Source organism: Condylura cristata, unplaced genomic scaffold (genome assembly GCF_000260355.1).
Source record: "Condylura cristata isolate star-nosed mole 26May11 unplaced genomic scaffold, ConCri1.0 scaffold00034, whole genome shotgun sequence".
Taxonomy (NCBI): domain Eukaryota; kingdom Metazoa; phylum Chordata; class Mammalia; order Eulipotyphla; family Talpidae; genus Condylura; species Condylura cristata.
Window position 1 is genome coordinate 3,191,752 of NW_004567135.1, and position 18,983 is coordinate 3,210,734.

Below are 18,983 nucleotides of genomic sequence, written 5' to 3' on the forward strand. Positions count from 1 at the left end.
GAGCCTGGGCCGGTCAGAGACCAGCCCTCTCGCTGCCGCACGGCCCCGGCGCCCGGCCCGGCCCCGCCAAGCCCGCCCGCCTTTCCCTCTCACCCCTATCCCAGGACCCCCGAGGCCGCACTCACGGTTGGCAATGTCGCCCCCCATCTTATACTTGGTCACGACCAGATCTTCGGCGATAGTTTGCTCCTGCTGCTCGTCCTCGCCCGACATCTTCCCACCACCAGCACTGCAGTCCTGCGCTTCCCGAGCCGCCGCCTCAGCCTCCCTCCAGCCACAGGCTGTGGTCAGAGCCCCGTCTATCCGCGAGGAGAGCGCGAGCGAGCAAGGGAGCGGGCAGGCGAGAGCGAGAGAGTGCGAGCGCGCGGGCTGAGGCGCGAGGCACGCTGGGACATCGAGTTCTTGTCCCCTCCAGCCTCCAGCCGCTCTGGCGCGCTCGCGAACTACAATTCCCAGCCTGCCTTTCGCGCCCCTAAGCCAGGCCCTGGGGCCTTGCCCTCGGAGGGCCTAGCACGCCGGAATCGCCGGGCACGCTGGGAAGGGTCAGGCTCCGGCGGGAAGGCGGAGCCGTTGGGAGCATGAGGGGAAGCGTGGTCTCTCCCGGAAAAAACCACATCCACCAGAAGCCCTGAGACCCCGAACGCGGGGGGCGGGCTGAGGGCGCCGGGGCGGAGCCACGGCGGGGAAAATGGGTTAGAAGGCTGCGGGGCAAGGTGGAGCCGCGGCGCGCAGGGAGTGACCCACTGCGGGCGGGCGGCGGGCGGCGGGCGCGCCCTCGTCCTCGCCCTCGCCCAAGTGGTTGGACCCGGTGGGACCGGCTTGGCCAGTCCAGTTGTGCTGGGAGAACCGGGCCGGGCAGAGCCGCGCGAACGTGAAAGGAAACCACGGGCGCGAGGAGCAGGGACCAGCTGGCAGCCGGGCCCCGGAGGGACTGTCCACGCTCAGCCTCCGGGGTCGAGGCGGACTCACTGCAGATGGCACTATTGTCCAGCGGCGGACTTGGGTTGCGCCTACGGAAATGCGAGTCCGAGGAGACTTGGTCTGAAACCTCGGCGTTTCGGCGTCCCACCTCTGGAGGGAGCGCGCCGCGAGCACGTCCTCTAACTTCCCCAAACGCGCTGTTGCTTCTCGGCTCCTTATTCCCCCTGGGCTGCCCCGTCGACGTTGCAAGTCGAAGCCTTGAACGCAAAGAAGGGGGCGCCCTGCTGGCCTTAAAGGTCTGCCAGGAAAGGCAGGCTGGGGGACGCGCGTAGACGAGGACTGAGAAGGCAGCGCGCTGTGGTGGCCACCCACTGCTGAGGAGCACAGGAAGGGGGCGAGGTTGTCGTTTGACTGACAGGAAGCTAAAAGAATTGGCATTTTTATTCAGACACGTATAAAAACAAAACAAAAAATTGAAGGGATACAGATAACATCCCAGATCCCCGATCCAAGGGAACAGAGCTCTGAGCGGACCCCTTTCCAGCCCGACTGAGAGCTTCCCAACGACTGGATGAGAAGAGGTCCTAAATGTGGCTCCTGGGACATTGTGAATCTGCCCCTTGATTAAGAAGTGAAGATCCTTTACAGCAAATTAGATCATTATTTACACGAACATACCCAAAGGTTTTTCCTTCTAACTATCCTACCCTCGTTCCTGAGATGAAAAGCTGATATAGGAAGAGGCTGTGGTTTTTGGGTTTAGACTTGTTTCAGTGCAAAAAACAAAAAACAAAAAACAAAAAAAAAAACGAGAAATGCCCCTTAAAAGAACTTTCTTTTCCTTGATACTTTACAGTAAGAGCACATATATTGGAAGATAATGAATACTGGACCTGCCTCTACATTTGCTTAATCTCATTAAGGCTCAGTTTCCCTATTTGTAAAAATGGGATAATAACTAGCTCACAGAATGGCTTCCCTAGCAGAATTGCGAGGACTCCATGAGATAACACAGTAAAGTTTAGTATGACGCTTTGCCCAGTGTTGCATTAACAGTAATCATCACTACCTACTCCTAACCTCTTCGGTCCACAAAACTTTAAGCCAAAATTTCCTTCTAGAGGGTTAAGAGTCATAAGCCACAATTTTACTTTCCCCTGCTGGGCTTCAGCCCTTTCCTCTTCCTTAGGTGTCTGATGAGAAACAAAGGCACACTTTGGAGGCTAGTCTCAACAAGTCAGAGCCTGAGAGAAAGGGGCATGGGGCGTGGAGTAATCCTTCATATCTCCAGGGAGTTTGCCTGAGGAACGGGATTGGGAAAGCACACGAAACAGGGAAAAACCTTCTTCTTTCCCGGGATTGGGAAAGAGAAGAAAGTGCACAGCTGGCTACATATCACAAAAACTTTGTGTCAGTGTTAAAAGCCTCCAAAGGTCGATGCAATTGTCTAGGACTAGGGAAATGGAGCCAAGACCTGTGAGGGAGAGGGGCTAGGGAGAAGAGGGGTACCCTCTAGAGGCACTAGCTGCCATTAAATGTTCCCTGAGTGCGTCAGGGAGCAGGGGTTATGTTCTTTGGGCATTAGCCTTGGGGAAAAGCCTGCTATGCCAGTAATCGGGGTTATCAAAGGCAGAGTCAGTTGCTTCTAAACTACGCAGAGTTTTGAGGCGGGCGTAATGGACATGGGGGGCGTGGTGTCCAGGCCCCTGGAAGGCTCTCATCTCCTCATACCCTTGCTCAGATGCGGGGGAGGCCCCCATGGCTGCGTAATCTCCCCCCGCACTTCCTCCGCCACGTCGCCGATTCATATACTCATAGTCCTCGTCTGGAGTGGTGCCCGCGCTGGGCAGGAGGGGCACCGGGTGGAGCGGGCAACTCTGCGTGCTGCCCAGAGAAGCACTGAGGTCTGATCCCACATCCATGTACTCGTAGCCCAGTTCCTCGAGGGAGCCTGGCCTAGGGTGACGAGGTAGACTGTGCCTTCTCCGGTTCATGTATTCATACTCCTCATCTTCATCTTCTTCTTCAGTACCCAGGACAGAACTGAGGCCCACTGAAGACAGGGTGCCTTCCCGCGAGGAAGGGGTTCCTGGGGTTGAGAACAGGTCAGGCTTGTGGAGGAAGTCACGGTAATAGGCGGGGCAGGGGACAGTTAGGAAAACATGAACAGGCAGGGTGATAGTGAGAGAATAAAGGATAAAGAGGATTAGAGGACCTAGGGGTCAGGCACCTTTGAGGTGTGCATCTGGCATGACATAGCCATTGACGTCCTCTTCCTCCAGCCCGGATGGGGCCAGTGTGGTGACAGGGCTGAGCAGGCTGTGGCGCTGGGAGTGGTAGGCGCTGTCTCCACGTGGCCGTGGGCTGCGGCTCCGACTTCGACACATGGACACTTTGTCCTGCAGCTCGGCCTCGGAGCCGGTCACATGGCTCTCTGACGACTCTGATGTCAGGCGGCCCCGAGGCATCGGGTGCAGAGAGGCTGGGCGGGGGCACCGTTCACTGCTCCCACAAACCACAGGCTCCTAGGGAGTAAAATACATGGGACTTACACAAGGAAAGAACAGACCCTAGGGAGGAGGCTGGCTTCCTGCTCACTGCCTCCTTCACAGGACACTGACTAAGCCTCAGAGGTTTCTTAAGGCTCCCACACTACCCCTATTAGCCCTAAGACACCCTGCTACCCACCCTCTCAGCAGCTTCTTAGAAAGACGAGACTTACCAGGCCTCCCTGGTGCACAACAGGGTTAAGTCTCAGAAGCCACTGCTGCAGCACGAGTTCGATCCCGGCCAGGGGCTGGCTCCCAGGGCCAGCAGAACTCTCCTGTCTCCCCGCTGCTCCCTGAGCAGTGGGTTTCAGTCCATCTGCCTGTCCTGCTCCCCACTCTATCTCCTGTGAATCCTCTCGCCCCACCTCTGACCTGTACCCCAGTTCTGTATGTATAAATAAATCTAAAAAAAAAAAAAAAGACGAGCCTTACCTGGCAGGCCTCCCCAAGATTACCCTGGTTCATAGGCATATAACCAGACGACGGACTTAGAAGGTTCTGGTTCTAGAATGAAGATGAAGGGAGAAATCAACTCAGCACAGGCACATACTTAACTAGGTATCTAGGGGCTAGGAGGGCTCAGGTAGGCAGGGGACTGGGGTGCTGGGGGCGCCTACCCCGCGCTGCCGAGTCAGCGTCCCGCCGGGCTGGCCTCGCGCAGAGCCTGGTGCCTCCGCCAGGCTGTCTTCCTCCGCCTCCAACTCCAGGTCTAGGTCTAATTCTGGCTCCAGCTCTACTTCCTCCAGTTCCTTGTCGGTCAGGGCAGGGGCCTCTGCCCCAGGGGGGATTCCAGGCCCACTCTCTCTCTGAGGGCAGGCCATTATTAAGGTGGATGCTGGTCCTAGCCAGGTCCCCTTTTCTCTAAATCCCCCCCATGCCTCCCCGTCCCCGCTCACCTTTATGACCAAATACCTCGGCGGATCCCGGGCCATCCTGGTGAACTCATTGGCGAGTTCTTTAAAGGTGGGGCGAATGTTCTCGTCGATCATCCAACCTGCAGGGAAGGCGCAGGTGAGCCGTCAGCAGAGGGGAGAGAAGAGCGGGGAGGCATCACAACATGGGTGGGGTCAGCAGGTAACTCACACTTGACCATGACCATGTAGACATCAATGGTACAGATCTGGGGCTGGGACAGCCTCTCCCCCTTCTCCAGCAGGTCTGGCACTTCAGCCAGCCGCAGTCCTGCGTAGGGCTCTGCCCCGAAGGTCATCAGCTCCCAGACCGTGACACCTGGTGTGGGAAGACATGCCAGGTGAGGGTAAAATAGCACACAGGTGATTTGGTGAGGGCAACCCCAAGGGGATTCCAACTGAGACGGAAAAAGGCACAAAATGATGTAAAAATAAACTATTATTCATAAAAAAAAAAAAGAATAGTAGACAGGGCGAACCTGATCTGACGCGAGGGTCTGAAGGGCTTCGAGATTTTTCTTTTTTTTTTAATATCTATGCGCACAGAACTGGGGTACAAGCCAGAGGTGCAGGGGTGAGAGGATTCAACAGAGACAGAGTGGGGAGAGAACAGGCAGATCCACTGAAACACACTGCTGAGGAGCAGCGGGGAGACAGGAGAGGTCTGCTGCGCCCTGGGGTTCACCCCTGGGCCCGGGGATCGAACTCGCACTGAAGCAGCTGCGGCCAGCTTGCAGTGCTGCGCCCTAACCCGCCCTAACCCGCTGAGCCACCAGGGAGGGCCCTTGAGATTTTTCTAGAGTCTCAAAAAGGCCATGGAATCTGGGACAGCGATGTGCGGAGGCCTCGGGGTGGACTGACCGTAGCTCCAGACGTCACTCTGGTGCGTGTACTTCCCAAAGTGGATACTCTCAAGGGCCATCCACTTAATTGGAGTCTGGAGATTAAAGACAAAGGTGCCACCAGTTGGTTCCACAGATGCTTTGGCATGTCTGAACCCCAAGTTCTCGATCCTTCTTTCCACGCAGCACCTTTTGGTCTCAGGGAGACCACAGACCACTGCCTCTGCCCTGCCTCACCGGCCGCCTCCCATCCCAGCTCTCGCACATCCTCACCTTGGCCTCACTGTGCAGTAGCTGCTTATCATCGGGGGGCAGCAGGTCAGCCACCCCGAAATCTGCCACCTGGACCTGACTGGGCGACTTGAGCAGCACATTTCGGGCAGCCAGGTTCCTGTGCACCATGCCGTGCTCCTCAAGATAGTACATGCCCTAAAGAGGAAGGAGATCTCTCCATGTCGGGGGACGCAGAGTCACCCTGACCCTCAACACACCTCTCAGAACTAACTCAAGGTCCCGCTGAGTCCCGGAGGCCCTCGGCTAGGTGGTCCCATCAGGGCCTGGGGTGCCTCTCACCTTGGCAATCTGTACTCCCCAGTTGAGCAGCAGTTGTGGGCCCAGTGCCCCCCGCTGTTGCCTCACATGATCCAGCAGGGAGCCCAGAGGCAGGTACTGAGTGACCAGCTGCAGAGATGACCCCGGGCACAGCCCCAGCAGCCGTACGATATGGGCATGGTCCAGGCTGCCGATGGCCAGCATATGCTAGGAGACACGGGGGGGTTAGCAAGGATCAAACAGGTTCGCACAGGGCCCCCCCACCCCCGCATTCAGCGACAGATGACCAGCAGTCTGTGGGAGCAGAACCCCGCTTCCACGGGGTCATTCTGTGCTTAGCGCTCTCCCGCCTCCCTTACATCTGTGACCGCTTGGAAGCTTTGCCGTCCACTCTTGTCCTCGATGACTTTAATGCAGACTGGAATCTTGATGGATTCACCCTCGGGGATCCACACTCCCTGAAAGGCGACGGGGGCGTCAGTCTGAGGCTGAGGGTAGTCCTCTCCCGAAGTTCCTCCCCTCTCTTCCCTCTGCCCCAGGGCCTGGCTCGGCCTCCCTGGGTGCCCAGGGCGCTCACTTTGTGCACAGTTCCAAAGACGCCCGAACCCAGAACTTTAAGCTTCCGCAGCTCCGTCTCTTTGAAGATTCTGGCCAAGACTTTGTTGGCTTTCTCACTGGGGTCCAGAGGTTCGATGCTCTAAGCAGCAGGTGGGAGAGAGACACTCAGGGAAGCTCTCTGCTGCATCCCACCCCAAGCCCGCACCGCAGCAGCGGAACCGAAGGGTAGCGGCAGGAAGAGAAACTGTCTTTCGGCTTCAAAAGCGTCACGGGCACATTGGGAAATGACCCTGACTTTGAAGAAATCTGTGCCCTGAAGTCAGGTACCAAGAGGTGATCCTTTCCACGGGGAGGCTGGTGATACTGGCACTTGAGCGCATTTACACATTATAGTTTTCAAAGTGCTTTCAGTAACCACCCCGTCACCCTCACGGCCTTCCTGTCGGGACGAATGTGAAGATGCCGCTGACACGTGCAGAAATTGAGACAGAGAAGGAAAGTTTTAACGTGTGGAGGGCGAGAACGCGTGCCCCCCAGTTCTCTGGCCAGAGCTCTTTCTGTGGGCCCCGTTACCTCCTTGAAGAAAGGGATCAAGTCTCAGGGGACGGAAGAGGCTCCGGAAGAGCGAGGACGGGGTACCTCTCGAGAAAAGCGGGCGCTCACCTCACCCCTCTCCAGGTAGCGTCTCATCGCCCTTTTGTTCTGAATCCGGCGCCCACGCCAGTACAGAAAAGTGACGCCCAGGATGAGGAAAATCACGGCCAAGCCTCCGACCACGGTTAAAGCCATTGCTAGGTGGGTTTTGCTGTGGGACAGTGAATTCAGCATTATCATGGGTTCACGCCTCCCCTGAAATGTCACTTAGAGCTGTATTAGAGGTATGTTGCAGGTCTAGGTGAGACACGTGACCCGTAACCTTGGCACTGAAGGAACTGAACACCTAAATCTGCCTCCCTGTGGGCTACTGCAAGTGAACTGTCTTATATTACATCACTTTGTGCCTTTTCCATCTCGGTTGTCATCCCCGTGATCTTCCCATCACCAGATCACCCTGTGACACCACCACAGTCCAGTGCATTTCCCTCCCCCCACTGTTTTTGATCCCATTTCCCACTCCGACCCTATAAAATGCCTCTGGTCTATAGCTGTTCATTATTATTATTATTTTCTTGCCTGGTCCTTTATACACCTGCTATGAGTGAAACCATCCGGTATCTTTCCTTTTCTTTCTGGCTTATTTCACTAAGCATGATCCCTTCCAGCGCCATCCATGTTACTGCAAAAGGCAATCTTTTTGATTGCTGAGTAATATTCCATTGTGTAGATGTACCACATCTTTTTAATCCAGTCATCTACTTTTGGGCTTTGGGTTGATTCCATGTCTTTCCGATTGTAAATAAAGTGGCAGTAAACATGGGGTGCAGGTATCTTTCTGAATCAGTGTCTTTGTGTCTTTTGGGTAGATGCCTAGGAGGGGGATTGCTGGGTTGTAGGGAAGCTCCATGTTTTAGCAGTTTGAGAAACCTCCAAACAGCTTTCCATAGTGGTTGCACTAGTTTGCATTCGCACCAGCAGACTGCAAGTGAATTTTAAGAAAGGAAGGCCAGGTCCTCCCTGCTGGCGCACTGGGAAGCTGTCACAGCCGCTGCAGCACAAGTTCCATGCCCGGCCAGGGAGGGACCCCCAGGGCGCAGCAGACCTCTCCTGTCTTCCCACTGTTCCCCTCAGCAGTGGGTTTCAGTCAATCCAACTGTTCTGTTTCCCAATCTCCTCTCACCCCACCCCTGCACGGCTGGCCTGTACCCCAGCTCTTGTATGCATAAGTAAGTAAACCTTTAAAAAAGAAAGGAGGCCAACAGCCTGCATTCTTCTGTCACTGAGCCCAGAGATAAGAGATTCAATTCCTGTCAGCTGGTGACCGCCCTCTCCCGCTTCCTTCCCAAATATCCCATTTTCTAATGCTCCACACTCTTCCTACCTGATCAGCACAGGTGTTTGGCCTGAACAGTCCTGCAGGTCTGGTCCTTTACACCTAGGGAGAAAGTCATGTTCTAGGCCTTCTCTGGGGGCTCAGGGGTCACAGCGCAGCGCTGTGAAGCTGTCCACAGCTACTGCGGCACGAGTTCAATCCCCGGCCAGGGAGGGACCCCAGGGTGCAGCAGCCCCCTCCTGTCTCCCCGCGGCTCCCCTCAGCAGTGTGTTTCAATAGATCTGCCTGTTCTGCTCCCCACTCTATCTCTGGGAAACCTCTCACCCCCCTCTCACACAGACCCAGTTCTGTGTGCATAAATAAATAAATCTTTACAAAATAAAAGTCACGCTCTTAACGGGGGAGCTTGGGCTACTCCCACTGGAGGCTCAGTTCCAACGGCCTCAACCTACAGCATGTCTCAGGCCCTCTGGCCTCCATCCCGGAGCCCAGCGCATATTCCACAGCCCCTGGCCCCATTTCTCGCTCAGCCACCTTCAAGACGCCTGAGCTAGTGATTTCAGGCTCCCAAAACCACCGCTTAGCTTCGTGCTGTTTCCCTTTCTTCAATCCTTCACTACACAGCTGGGAGTGGCCTGAGGGCATGGTCACTCCCTGTCCTGCCGCCCTCACCCTGCCTCACCCTCATTCTGTGCTCCGACTGGCCCCCCAAGCCCTCCTCACGTCCCATCACTGACCCCTGCGTGCAGTTCTCGTGACAGGGCCAACACTCGTTTTGAGCGTCTGGGTACTTGTAGATGGGGCCCTTGGCACCCAGGACTCCATTGGGGCAACTGCTCACACAGTGGGGTCCATCTCGGAAGTGGGCACACTGGGCACAAGCATCAGAGCCCTGGGTGGGAAGGAAGGTCAGGGAGAGTGGGTCCCAAGGTCCATTCCATAAACCCCTCCAGAAACACCACGCCAGGGCCTCCCTGGTGGTGCAATGGGTTAAAATGCAGCACTACGAAGCTGTCCACAGCCGCTGCAGCCTGAGTTCAATCCCGGCCAGGGAGTAACCCCAGGGTGCAGCAGGTTCCTCCCGTCTCTGCTGCCCCCCTCGGCAGTGAATCTCAGTGGATCCACCTGTCCTGCTCCCCACTCTGTCCCTGTGAGTCCTCTCACCCCACACCTCTGGCCAGTTCTGTATGCACAAATGAGTAAATCATAAAAAAAGAAAGAGCAGCCCAGCGCTCCGGCTCCTACGGCCACAAACCCGCGCTGACCCGGCCTCCCAGTGTGGCCTTGACACCCGGCCACATCCTGGCCTAGGTCCTCCGTGCCGCCCCCGCCCGCTCTTCCTCGGAGGTTCGGGGGCTGCTACTGTACCGAGCCGTTGCAGGTGGCCGTGCCCTCCATGGGCTGGCATTCCGGGTGGCAGGAAAAGCATTCCGCTTTGTGGGCAAACTCACGAGGCTCCCTGGCGTGGGTGGAGGGAGGGCCGCTTCAAGTCCTGACCTCTGCACCCTGCACCATTCCCACCAGCGCCTACACAGCAAGCTCCGAAGGCTTCGGGGCCCTGAGCAGCTGCCCCCCAGGGCACACCCCTCACCCCTTCTGACTCTGCCCTCACCGTACCCATTCAGAAAGTTGCAGTGGGTCACGCAGACACCGCCTCGGCTGTAGTTCCGACAGGACAGGCACTGGCCAGGGCCAGGGCCCCAGCACCCCCCCGAGGAGCACAGGGGGTCACACACCTTGCCCTCTGCCACTGGAAAGGAAGGGGTGGGTGAGGAAGGTGGAGTTCCCTACGGAGCCCTCTCCTGGACTCCCGGTGACTGCTTGGGGCCTAAGCCCCTCTGTGACTCGCTCTCGTGGTGGGGACGCAGCTCTCCCTCCCAGTCCCCCCCCCCGCGCCCCCTGCGGCCGTCCTGCCGGTCCCTCACCGCAAGCTTCGCGGGCCCGATTGTCCTTGATCTCCAGCCTCTCCTCCGCAGGCCCCCGAAGCAGCTTGGTCCAGTTCAGAGAATGGTGGTAGCACAGTTGCGAATTGGCACTTATGTAAATACGCCCAGCACTGATTTCTTTCAAGGAGCGGAGGCCTAGAGATGTTATGTTCAAGTTCTTCATGATCAACAACGAGAAGCCCCGGCTGGGAACAAGGAGACAGGATGAGATGACACAGGGAAAACCGGCTGTGCAGGGGTTCATCCAGACCTGTTCTGGGGTGGCCCCACCGACCAAGAGGGGCTCCCCACCCCCACCACCAAATGCTCAGCCCCTCTGGGCCCGCGAGAATGCCCGGGCCTCCCCCAAGGATGCCGAGAAACGGGGCCCCTTGCCGGAGAGGCTGCCACCGCCGCCCTTACTCACTTGTACAGACTTCTGCCCCCAATGGTCGTCAGGTTGGAAAAGACACTGAAGTTGTGCATGTGAGGAGGCCAGGACTGGATGTTCAGGTAACCTGAGGGTTGGGAGAGGAGATGAACAGGCCCCGCCCCTGCCTCCTCCTCTGTTCTGCTCCCTGCCCTGTTCATTGCTGGGGACAGGAGTCATCACGTAGGTCCCTGCAGCTGGTGCCGCTGGCTCATCGATTCCCCTCCGAAAAGCTGCTCCTCCCACTCACCTGTGATCTCCTGAACTGTCTGGAAGATATTGAGCTTCTCGGGGTCCAAGGCAGGGATCTTGTGCCAGGGATCTCTGAGAGAACAGCAAAAACCAGTGAAAGGGTAAAGGTATAGCCCGCCACGAGGAGAGTGCCTCCCTGCAGAGCTTGTTCTACATGCTGAAGGGGCGGGGTGCCTTGAGGAAACGGCTGGAGCAGGAGAAATAACACCTCAGCCTATGGCATTTTGTAAAAATAAATTAAAAGATTATTTATTTATGCATTCAAGAGCTGGGGTACAGGCCAGAGGTGCCCCATTATTTTTTAAAGATTTATTTATTTATGCATATAGAACTGGGGTCCAGTCCAGAGATACGGAGGGGGAGAGAGGATTCACCAGAGACAGAGTGGGGAGCAGAACAGGCAGATTGACGAAGTACACTGCTGAGGGGAGCAGCGGGCGGGTCAGGAGAGGTCTGCCGCGCCATGTGGTCACCTCAAGGGCAGGCGGGGATCGAACTCATGCGGAAGCTTTAGCTTCTCAGTGCTGTGCTTTAACCCGCTGCGCCACCAGAGAGGGCCAGAGGTGCCCCATTATTATGGAAGTTAATTCAGGCAAATACTCCTCATAAGGTAGTTGCTAATTATAATGGGGATAATGGGGAAAACCCTAACTTTACAGGAAAAAACCAGGCCAGTACTTCCCCAAGCGAGTGACCAGGGACATCGTCCCTGGCGACAGCACTGTCATATCCTCCTTGACGCGCCGCGCCGAGCTTACATCTCCAGTATCCCTGTCATTACTAGAGGCCCTCACTGCCACCACAGCGCCAGGACTTTGATCCCCGGCCAGGGAGTGACCCCCAGGGCGCAGCAGACCTCTCCTGTCTCCCCGCTGCTCCCCCCAGCAGTGTTTCAGTAGATCCGCCCAATCTGTTCTCCACTCTGTCTACGGGGGAGTCCTCTCACCCCCTGCACCTCTGGCCTGTACCCCAGCTCTTGTCTGCATAAACAAATTTTAAAAAAAACTGCATAACTCAGGCCTCCCTGATGGCACAAGAGGTTAAAGCGCAGCACTATTAAGTGATCAGCAGCCGCTGCAGCACCAGTTCGATCCCCAGCCAGGGAGGGACCCCCAGGGCGCAGCAGACCTCTCCTGTCTCCCCGCTGCTCCCCCTCAGCAGTGGGTTTCAATGGATCCACTTTTTCTGCTCCCCACTCTGTCTCACTCCACCACCCCTGGCCTGTACACCGTACTTATCTGCACAAATAAGTAAAAACAAATCTTTAAAAAAAGCTACGTCAGGCCCTCTGTGACGGCTCAGAGTTCCCCATGTTGAGCCCCAATCAGCTCCACAGGGAGGGCTGAGCAGCGCAGGGTGAGGGGGGTCACGGAGGGAAAGCAGACTCTAACCCGTTGAGGCCGGTGATAAGAAAGTCCAGGTTGCCCAGGATCTTGGTGCAGTTCACAAATCCATCAATGTTGCTGGAGTCCACCGTCTGGTAGCGGCTCCCGGCTCCGGTCCCCTCGCAGGCTACAAAGACAAAAGCGGCTCAGTGAGGGGCCCAGAAGCCTGCGGACGGACACGTCTTCGGCAACTCCTTGCACGTCTGACTCACCTTTGGGGCAAAGCCCCCCACAAGGTTCACATATCTTGAGTCCGTTTTTATCTACTTCCATCTTGTCAGGAGGACAGGCCCGGACACACGAGGTCTGATCCACCACGAAGTTATCTAGGAGAGAGGAGAGCGGCCTGGGAGGAGCCTGCCAGCTTCCCCAAGCCCTCTGTGGCTCCGGCTCCTTTCCTGTACTGATTTGCCCTACTCCATATCTAGCGATTTCTCCAGTCGGGGCCCCCTGGTGGCGCAGGGATTAAGTCGCGGCACTGTGCAGCCCTCCGCAGCCCCTGCAGCGCGAGTTCGATCCCCGGCCAGGGAGGGACCCCCAGGGCGCAGCAGGCCTCTCCTGTCTCCCCGCGGCTCCCCCCAGCAGTGAGTTTCAGTCCATCTGTTTGTTCTGTTCCTCACTCTGTCTCTGGAAGGTCCTCGCACTCGCACACCTCTGGCCTGTACCCCAGCTCTTGTGTGCATACACAAATAAAGCTTTTAAAAATAAAGATTTAAGTGTGCCCCTACGGGTTAGAAAGCTCCTTTGCGCTGTTGCCCTAAAGAGCAGGACTAGGAACAGTGTCTGAGCCTTGTGGAAGTGGATGGGTGCGGCTGGGTGGTCACAGCCGTCTGCCCCCAGGCCCCCTAGGCCCCCACCGACCACCCGACTTGACCCGTCTGTCCCCAGAACGTGTCCAGGGCCCGGCGCCGCCGCCCCTGCCGCCTCCCCGAGAGACTTACGGGGACAACTGGCCACACAGACTCCTCCATACTGGTACTTGGTGTGGGGGTTGGGCTCCAGCTGGAAGGTCAGCTTGTTGTAGACCAGGGGCTGTGGGCACTGGCGCACACAGGCTCCACTGTCGTTGAAGAGCCGACAGGCCTAGGAACACGACCACTGAGCTCACGGTGTGCGTGCCCCCACTCTTTCCCGAAGCCAGCACCCCGCCTCGGCACCCAGACCGGTACGTACGAAGCAGTCTGTGTCCTGAGGGCCGGAACAGCCCCCCGCGCACTCGTCGTGACAGCACTGGTTGGGCAGGGGCCCGAAACAGTGGCCGTTACACTGAGGGGCACAGATGGTCTTGGTCACTGTGGAGGAGAGACAGCATGGCTGTGGGCCCCCCGCCTCTCCCCACACCCCCGCCCGTGCGGAGAAGGGATGAGCAGGGACATGACGGCTACGGGTCTGGGAGCCTGGAGGCGAGCACACGCACGTATCTGGCAGTCGTCCGGTCCGGGGCCCCAGCACCGCCCCCTGCAGTCCTCGTGACAAGGGGGACCTGCGGGGGGAAGCCAAGGGGCCGTCAGGGCTCGGAAGGCTGCGGGAGCCCGCGGGAATGACATCAGCACTCAGGCACCCCAGCCCCGGAAGGAAGAGCAGGGCCGCGTCCCTCCTTGCCCTGCAGGACAGGGCTGGGCCCAAGTGAACCTGTCAACAAGGGGTGGGGCCCCGCCCCCTCCCACCCACGGGAGGCTGGGGGGAGGCAGGCGCTGGGCAGGCGCCAGGCCGCCCGGCCCGAGCCAGGCTAGCAAACCCAGGGTGCACGCGGCGCGTGGGGCGCTGGGACAGTCGGGGCTCAGCGGGTCCCCGACCGGACAACGAGGCAGCGGAGAGAAAAGTAGGGCGGGTGTGAACGTGAGGCGTCTGCGCTACGCAGAGACCTTCTGCCCCTTCTCCTGACACCCCCTCTGTGATTCAGATGCTGGGGGGCCGCTCTGCTCCCTCCTGCTAGGCTGCGGGGGTCTAGGGTCCGAGGTGTTGTCCAGTGCAGAGGGCCCCCCCCCACGGGGCCAGCGGGGGGCAGTCAGCCCGGCTGGCGGGGTACGGGCAGCCACTCACAGCTCCTGCCGTTGTCCTTCACCACGATGGCCGCCTCCCGGTCCCGCACGATGTCGCTCCAGTCAATGGTGTCCATGTGACAGAGCTTCTCGTTCTTCTCAATGTAAACACCCCCGGAAAGAATCTCTGAGGCGGAGAACAGCCGTGACGGGGTTAAGGGCCACAGCAGGCCGGCCTTCCCTACCTCCACCGGCCCATAAGGACACCCCAGACACCCCAGACTCAGAGCAAGTGGGCTAGAGCCAACTGCAGGAAGGCGGCATGGAGAGGAGGAGCCAGGAGGAGATTCCTGCCCCTCAGACACCTGCCCCGAGCCGGTTTGGCCAGTGGGGGAGGGGAGGGGCGGAGAGAGGATCCCTGCTCACACCCCCACCGGCTGGCCGGTGGCTTCAAACCCTCAGATCTGTTCGGTTTCTGGGGCGGAAGAGGCAGAGTTGCGTGAGAGGGGAGAGAGAAACGCTGTGAGGTTAAGGCACAGGGACTGCACTGCCCTGGCCCCCCAGAACAACAGGACCCTCCCCCCGGGGCAGAGGCCCAGCCCCCGGGGCCCCTGTGGCCGCTGGCCCTCTGCTGCCCAGCGAGGAGCTGTGGACCTCTAGACCACCAGGGTCAAGGTGATGGGCACCTCGAAGGGGCACTCAGAGCAGTCTGGGGGCGCGGTCAAGGAGGAGCGGTCAGGAGGCGGAAGGACGGGACAAGAGCGGGGCGGAACTGACCGGTGAGGTGGGTGAAGCGCAGCTGGCGCAGGGCGTGGCTGGAGTTGGTGTTGTAGTTGAGCATGACAAAGATGGCGAACTTCCCGTCGTAGACCTGGGTCCCCCGCACCACGCGAAGGTTGGGCAGCGGCAGAGTAGAGAACTCGTTCATGGCCACCAGGACATAGCCGGTCACCTCTCGGATCCACTGTGATGGGCAGGTTGTGTCGGGGAGGGCAACAGGCAGGGGCCTCTACACCCCCCCACCCCGGCACTGCAGAATCCCAAGCTCTCACTCCTATTTCTGAGTTGGGAGCAGACGGTGTCACCTGACGGAGTCCCCGCTGCCCCTGGAGACGGGCAGCAGAAATGACCAAGGCCTCCCGCCCTGCCCTTTCCTTCCCCGAGGTCCTGGTGTTGTCCCCACAGGGGTCTGTCTGCATTAGTCCCTGCCCGCCACCCCCATCCCGTGGCCAGCCCCCCCACTGAGTCTCCCAGGCTGTAGTGACCAGGCTGCAGGGCCCCCAAAACCCACAGGCTTGCCCCTTAGGAAGGGCGAACCCCAGCAGGGGACAGCCCTGAGAAAGGGAGGCTTCTGGGGGACAGCACAGGTGCCCCAGGGGGTCAGGCACGCAAACCTGCAGGAAGGAGAGGTCAGCGTTGTGTCCAGTGAGCACGATCTCCAGGTTGCCCATCACCACCTCACAGCGATCGTAGAGCTTGTACAGCGTCTGGTACTGATTCTCCGCGTCGCCAGTCACGCTCAGCCCGTTCAGGGTCCCGGGACACACTGTCCAGGCGAGGCGAGTGAGGCAGCCGCTCGGAGCTCGCTGACCGACCTCCCCCGACTCCTCCGGCCTCTCAGCCACATTCAGCGGGACCAGAGCCGGCTGCCTCCACCCTCTGCCTGGAGGGGTGCGCCAGGCCTGCACCCCCTTCTCCTCAGAACCCCCTACCCATGCCCCTGGACAAGAAGGTGCAAAGCTTCCGGCTCTCCGCCAGGGCCTCTTTCAGAGCCTGCTGTGGGTACTAAGGGGTTAATCAAGAAGGCTGTACGGAGTTTTTTCCTCTCCCTAGAAAGAACTGAGAAAGGGACCACAACGGGGTGACCCTCCTCTCCCCCTCCCCCCACGACTCGACTCGGGTATTTACTCCTCTCCCCCACCCTGCCTCTCTCTAGGTCCTGGAATAAATATCTCTTTGGGGCTAACACACAGCCCCTATTGTGTCTGGGGGTGGGGTGGGGGCAGCGGGTGGGGGCAGCGGGTGGGGGCAGCGCCTGGGGCCCCGCGGCCCACAATGAGGCAATTTATCTGGGAGGAGGGGGCTGCCCCACCCTATCCCCAGACACCCAGTCCTCAGCAGCAGCCCCCCAACCTCCAGCCCTGGGCTCAGACAAGTGACCTCACTGGAGGGGGCAGCTCTGGCCCTGGTGGGGGGTTCAATGTGAGCTTTGTCTTCACAGCTGGAAGATAAGGCCCTCGTTGCCCCCCCACTCCAGCTCTGCCTCCCTCCTGGCTGCCCCCGCCCCAGCTCTCTGCAGCCCGTGGGCACCACACTTTCCAGCCCAAGACTTGTCAGAAAACACAGAGCAGCCTGGCTGGAAGGCGCAGAGGACCCGCACCCCGCCCTGCTCATCTGCCATCCCCCCCCCACAATCCCTGTTTGCAACAGGGGAGCCCAAATCCCAGGCGCGGAGGCCAAGTCAGTCTGGCTCACGTGACCTTGTGAGTTCGGCACACTGGGGACTGTGGGCAGCCCCCGGTATCCCGAAGCCTCTCCCCAGCCCCCTGAAACTGAGAGGGAGAGGCAGAGAGCAGCACCTGCTTCAGCCGCGCTCCCCCGGGGGCTGGAGGCCCCACCGCCCAGAGCTGCACCTCTCCTGGATATACCCCTCACCTGGCCACTCAGGGCTCCCCACAAAGGGAAGCAGGTGGGCCAGACCCCCCGCAGAAGGGTAGGCAGGGCCATAGTGAAGGGCTGGAGCCCAGAGGAGGCCGGGAACTCCAGGGTCCTTGGGCCGAAAAGAGACTAGCAAGGTTAGTCATGCCTAGGAGGGCCCCATCCCCCCTTCCTGGCAGGACACCCCTCTTCCAAGTCAAGGCACCAATCACTCTCCCCAGATAAAGGAGGAGCCGAGGTCTGTACAAGGAAGTGGCGTGTGTGTGTGTGTGTGTGTGTGTGTGTGTGTGTGTGTGTACTCGCACTCCGAGGCACACGGACGGCACACAGCGGGCCCCAAACTGTCTGGGGCTCCGCCCGAGGAGGGACTTCAGGTGCCACACCCGGGTACCTGTCCATAGGTGTGTGCGCAGCCTTGTGCCGAGAGGGCTACAGTGTGACGCCCCGGCTCCCGCCACCCCAGGGTAAAGTCCACACAGTTCCTTCACACAAACCAGGAGCAAAGGCCGGAGGGAAGAGTCTGAGCCTCTGGGAGCCGGCGGGAGGGATTCCACCAGCCAGTGGTACCAGGGCAGGGCACAAGGAGGGGGTGTCCCAGACCCTCCTCGGGTAGAGAGCCCTGGGTGGGCCAGGGCAAGACTGTCCAGCCCTCGCAACCAGAGGCCTCCAGCCAGCACCCCACCCCCATCACAGCCAGGACAAAGGGGCTATAGAAGCCCCGAGACAGGCCGGATGCCCAGAGGCTGCAGGACCCAGATAAAGGGTGAAGAACCCCACGAGCCTCCTGGGGGAGGGCGGCCAGGCTGGGGCCCTGGGGCCCAGCTTGAAGACCCCAGGGGCCTGATGGGACAGCGGCCCCCACTCTGCCGGCCCCTCCCACTCTGCCCCTGGACCCCCGCCCTTCACCAGCTGGGAGTGTTCACTTCTCCAGATCCCCGATCTAAATTTAGGCCCAGCAACTGTGGGGCACAGGTGTTTCTCCCACTCCCACCCTGGGGGAGGGGCCTGCCGTGCCAACCCCAAGCAGAGCTGGGGGGGAGGGGAGGAGACCAACAAAGTCCTCCAACTCCAGCAACACCGGGTGCCTGTGGCCCCAGGACACCCCCAAAAGTGGGGGCGCAGATGTCATGGGAGTGGGAGGAAGAGGAGGGCTCCTGGAGACAGGGTGGGACACACGGAGTGGGGGGTGCTGGGGCCCAGGACAGAAGTCTGAGGAGGCGGGGAGGCCCCTGTGGCTGTGGGCAGGGGAGAGGAAAGAAGTCCAAGCTGGACGGGACCCTGCAGCTTCGGCCTGTCCCTAGTAGTCGCTCAGTAAGTACTGGCTGGAGCCATCTGGGTTTGGCCAGCTCAGGTGGGTCCAGTGCGCATCCAGCAGACTCACTTTGAACGAGAGGCACTTTGGGGCCGCGCCTGGCCCCGCCCATGGCACCCGGACTTGGCCCTAGGTTAATGCCGTCCTGCCCCGGGCAGGCCCACTCACGGAAGAGGTGCCGCTCCTGTTTTTCCAACATAGAAAACAACAACTCCCTCCAGCCCTCCCACAGCTCCGCCCTGTCGGCAAAACAACGAAACTGGAGGTTGCTGAAACCCGGGGGGGGGGGGGGGGGCTGGGGAGCAAACTGAGGCTCCCCCTTGGCCCAGCGCGCCCCCCTGCGCCCCCCTGCGCGCATCTCAGTTCGCAGAACGGAGGTCCAGGCCCTCGCGGCACAGCTCCTAGGTGTGAGCTGCCCAAGCCCCTCGAGAGGGGCGAAGTGGGGGTCCGCCACGCGCCGGGGAGCGCTGGGGAGGCGATGAAGTGTGTGTGGCCGGGGCGCGTCCAAGCCCCCCTCGCACCCGGAGAGCGACCGAAACCCAAACGCACGACGGCAACACCTAGCCCAGGTGGTCCCGGGGCTGGGAGTCGGCCTCACCCCCCGGGGCGCCCCCCCAGCGCCCACGCCGCGCACAGCCCCGGGGTCCCCCCGTCGGGGCTCCCGCGCCACTTACCTGCCTGCGAGGTGCCCACCTCGGAGCCCCGGGCCAGGCTGAGCAGCAAGCCCAGCACCTGCAGAGCCGGGGTCGCCTTCATGACGCCGGGGGAGGCGCGGG

The 18,983-nt window shown here is 59.8% G+C and overlaps 2 protein-coding genes across 2 annotated transcripts in view; both read right to left on the minus strand.

Moving 5' to 3' along the window:
• Positions 1-609, minus strand: part of PA2G4 (proliferation-associated 2G4, 38kDa) — an 8,502-nt gene extending 7,893 nt beyond the window's left edge. The window contains exon 1 of the mRNA XM_004692635.1: positions 126-609. Coding sequence (XP_004692692.1) covers positions 126-213 — 88 coding nt within the window. The 5' untranslated portion in view covers positions 214-609. The remainder of the gene's footprint in view (positions 1-125) is intronic.
• A 724-nt stretch (positions 610-1,333) lies between these two features.
• ERBB3 (erb-b2 receptor tyrosine kinase 3) lies at positions 1,334-18,977 on the minus strand. The gene is made up of 28 exons (XM_004692636.2): positions 18,882-18,977; positions 15,632-15,783; positions 15,015-15,201; positions 14,299-14,424; positions 13,673-13,738; positions 13,429-13,547; positions 13,197-13,338; positions 12,468-12,581; positions 12,262-12,382; positions 10,869-10,942; positions 10,616-10,706; positions 10,189-10,394; positions 9,881-10,013; positions 9,632-9,722; positions 9,001-9,155; positions 8,312-8,365; positions 6,997-7,138; positions 6,353-6,472; positions 6,135-6,233; positions 5,797-5,982; positions 5,497-5,652; positions 5,243-5,318; positions 4,554-4,700; positions 4,367-4,464; positions 4,088-4,276; positions 3,903-3,974; positions 3,152-3,446; positions 1,334-3,010 (listed from the first exon to the last, which is right to left on the minus strand). The coding sequence occupies exons 1-28, from the start codon at positions 18,961-18,963 to the stop codon at positions 2,487-2,489; spliced, it is 4,017 nt and encodes a 1,338-aa protein (XP_004692693.1). The 5' UTR covers positions 18,964-18,977; the 3' UTR covers positions 1,334-2,486.
• Positions 18,978-18,983: the final 6 nt, after the last annotated feature.

Coding starts and splice junctions, on each gene's coding strand:
- ERBB3 (XM_004692636.2), bottom strand. CDS start 18,963: ATGAAGGCGACCCCGGCTCTGCAGGTGCTGGGCTTGCTGCTCAGCCTG. Junction 13,739..14,298: donor GAAGGACAACGGCAGGAGCT/GTGAGTGGCTGC, acceptor TTCCCCCCGCAG/GTCCCCCTTGTCACGAGGAC. Junction 4,701..5,242: donor GAGTGACGTCTGGAGCTACG/GTCAGTCCACCC, acceptor TTCCCACACCAG/GTGTCACGGTCTGGGAGCTG.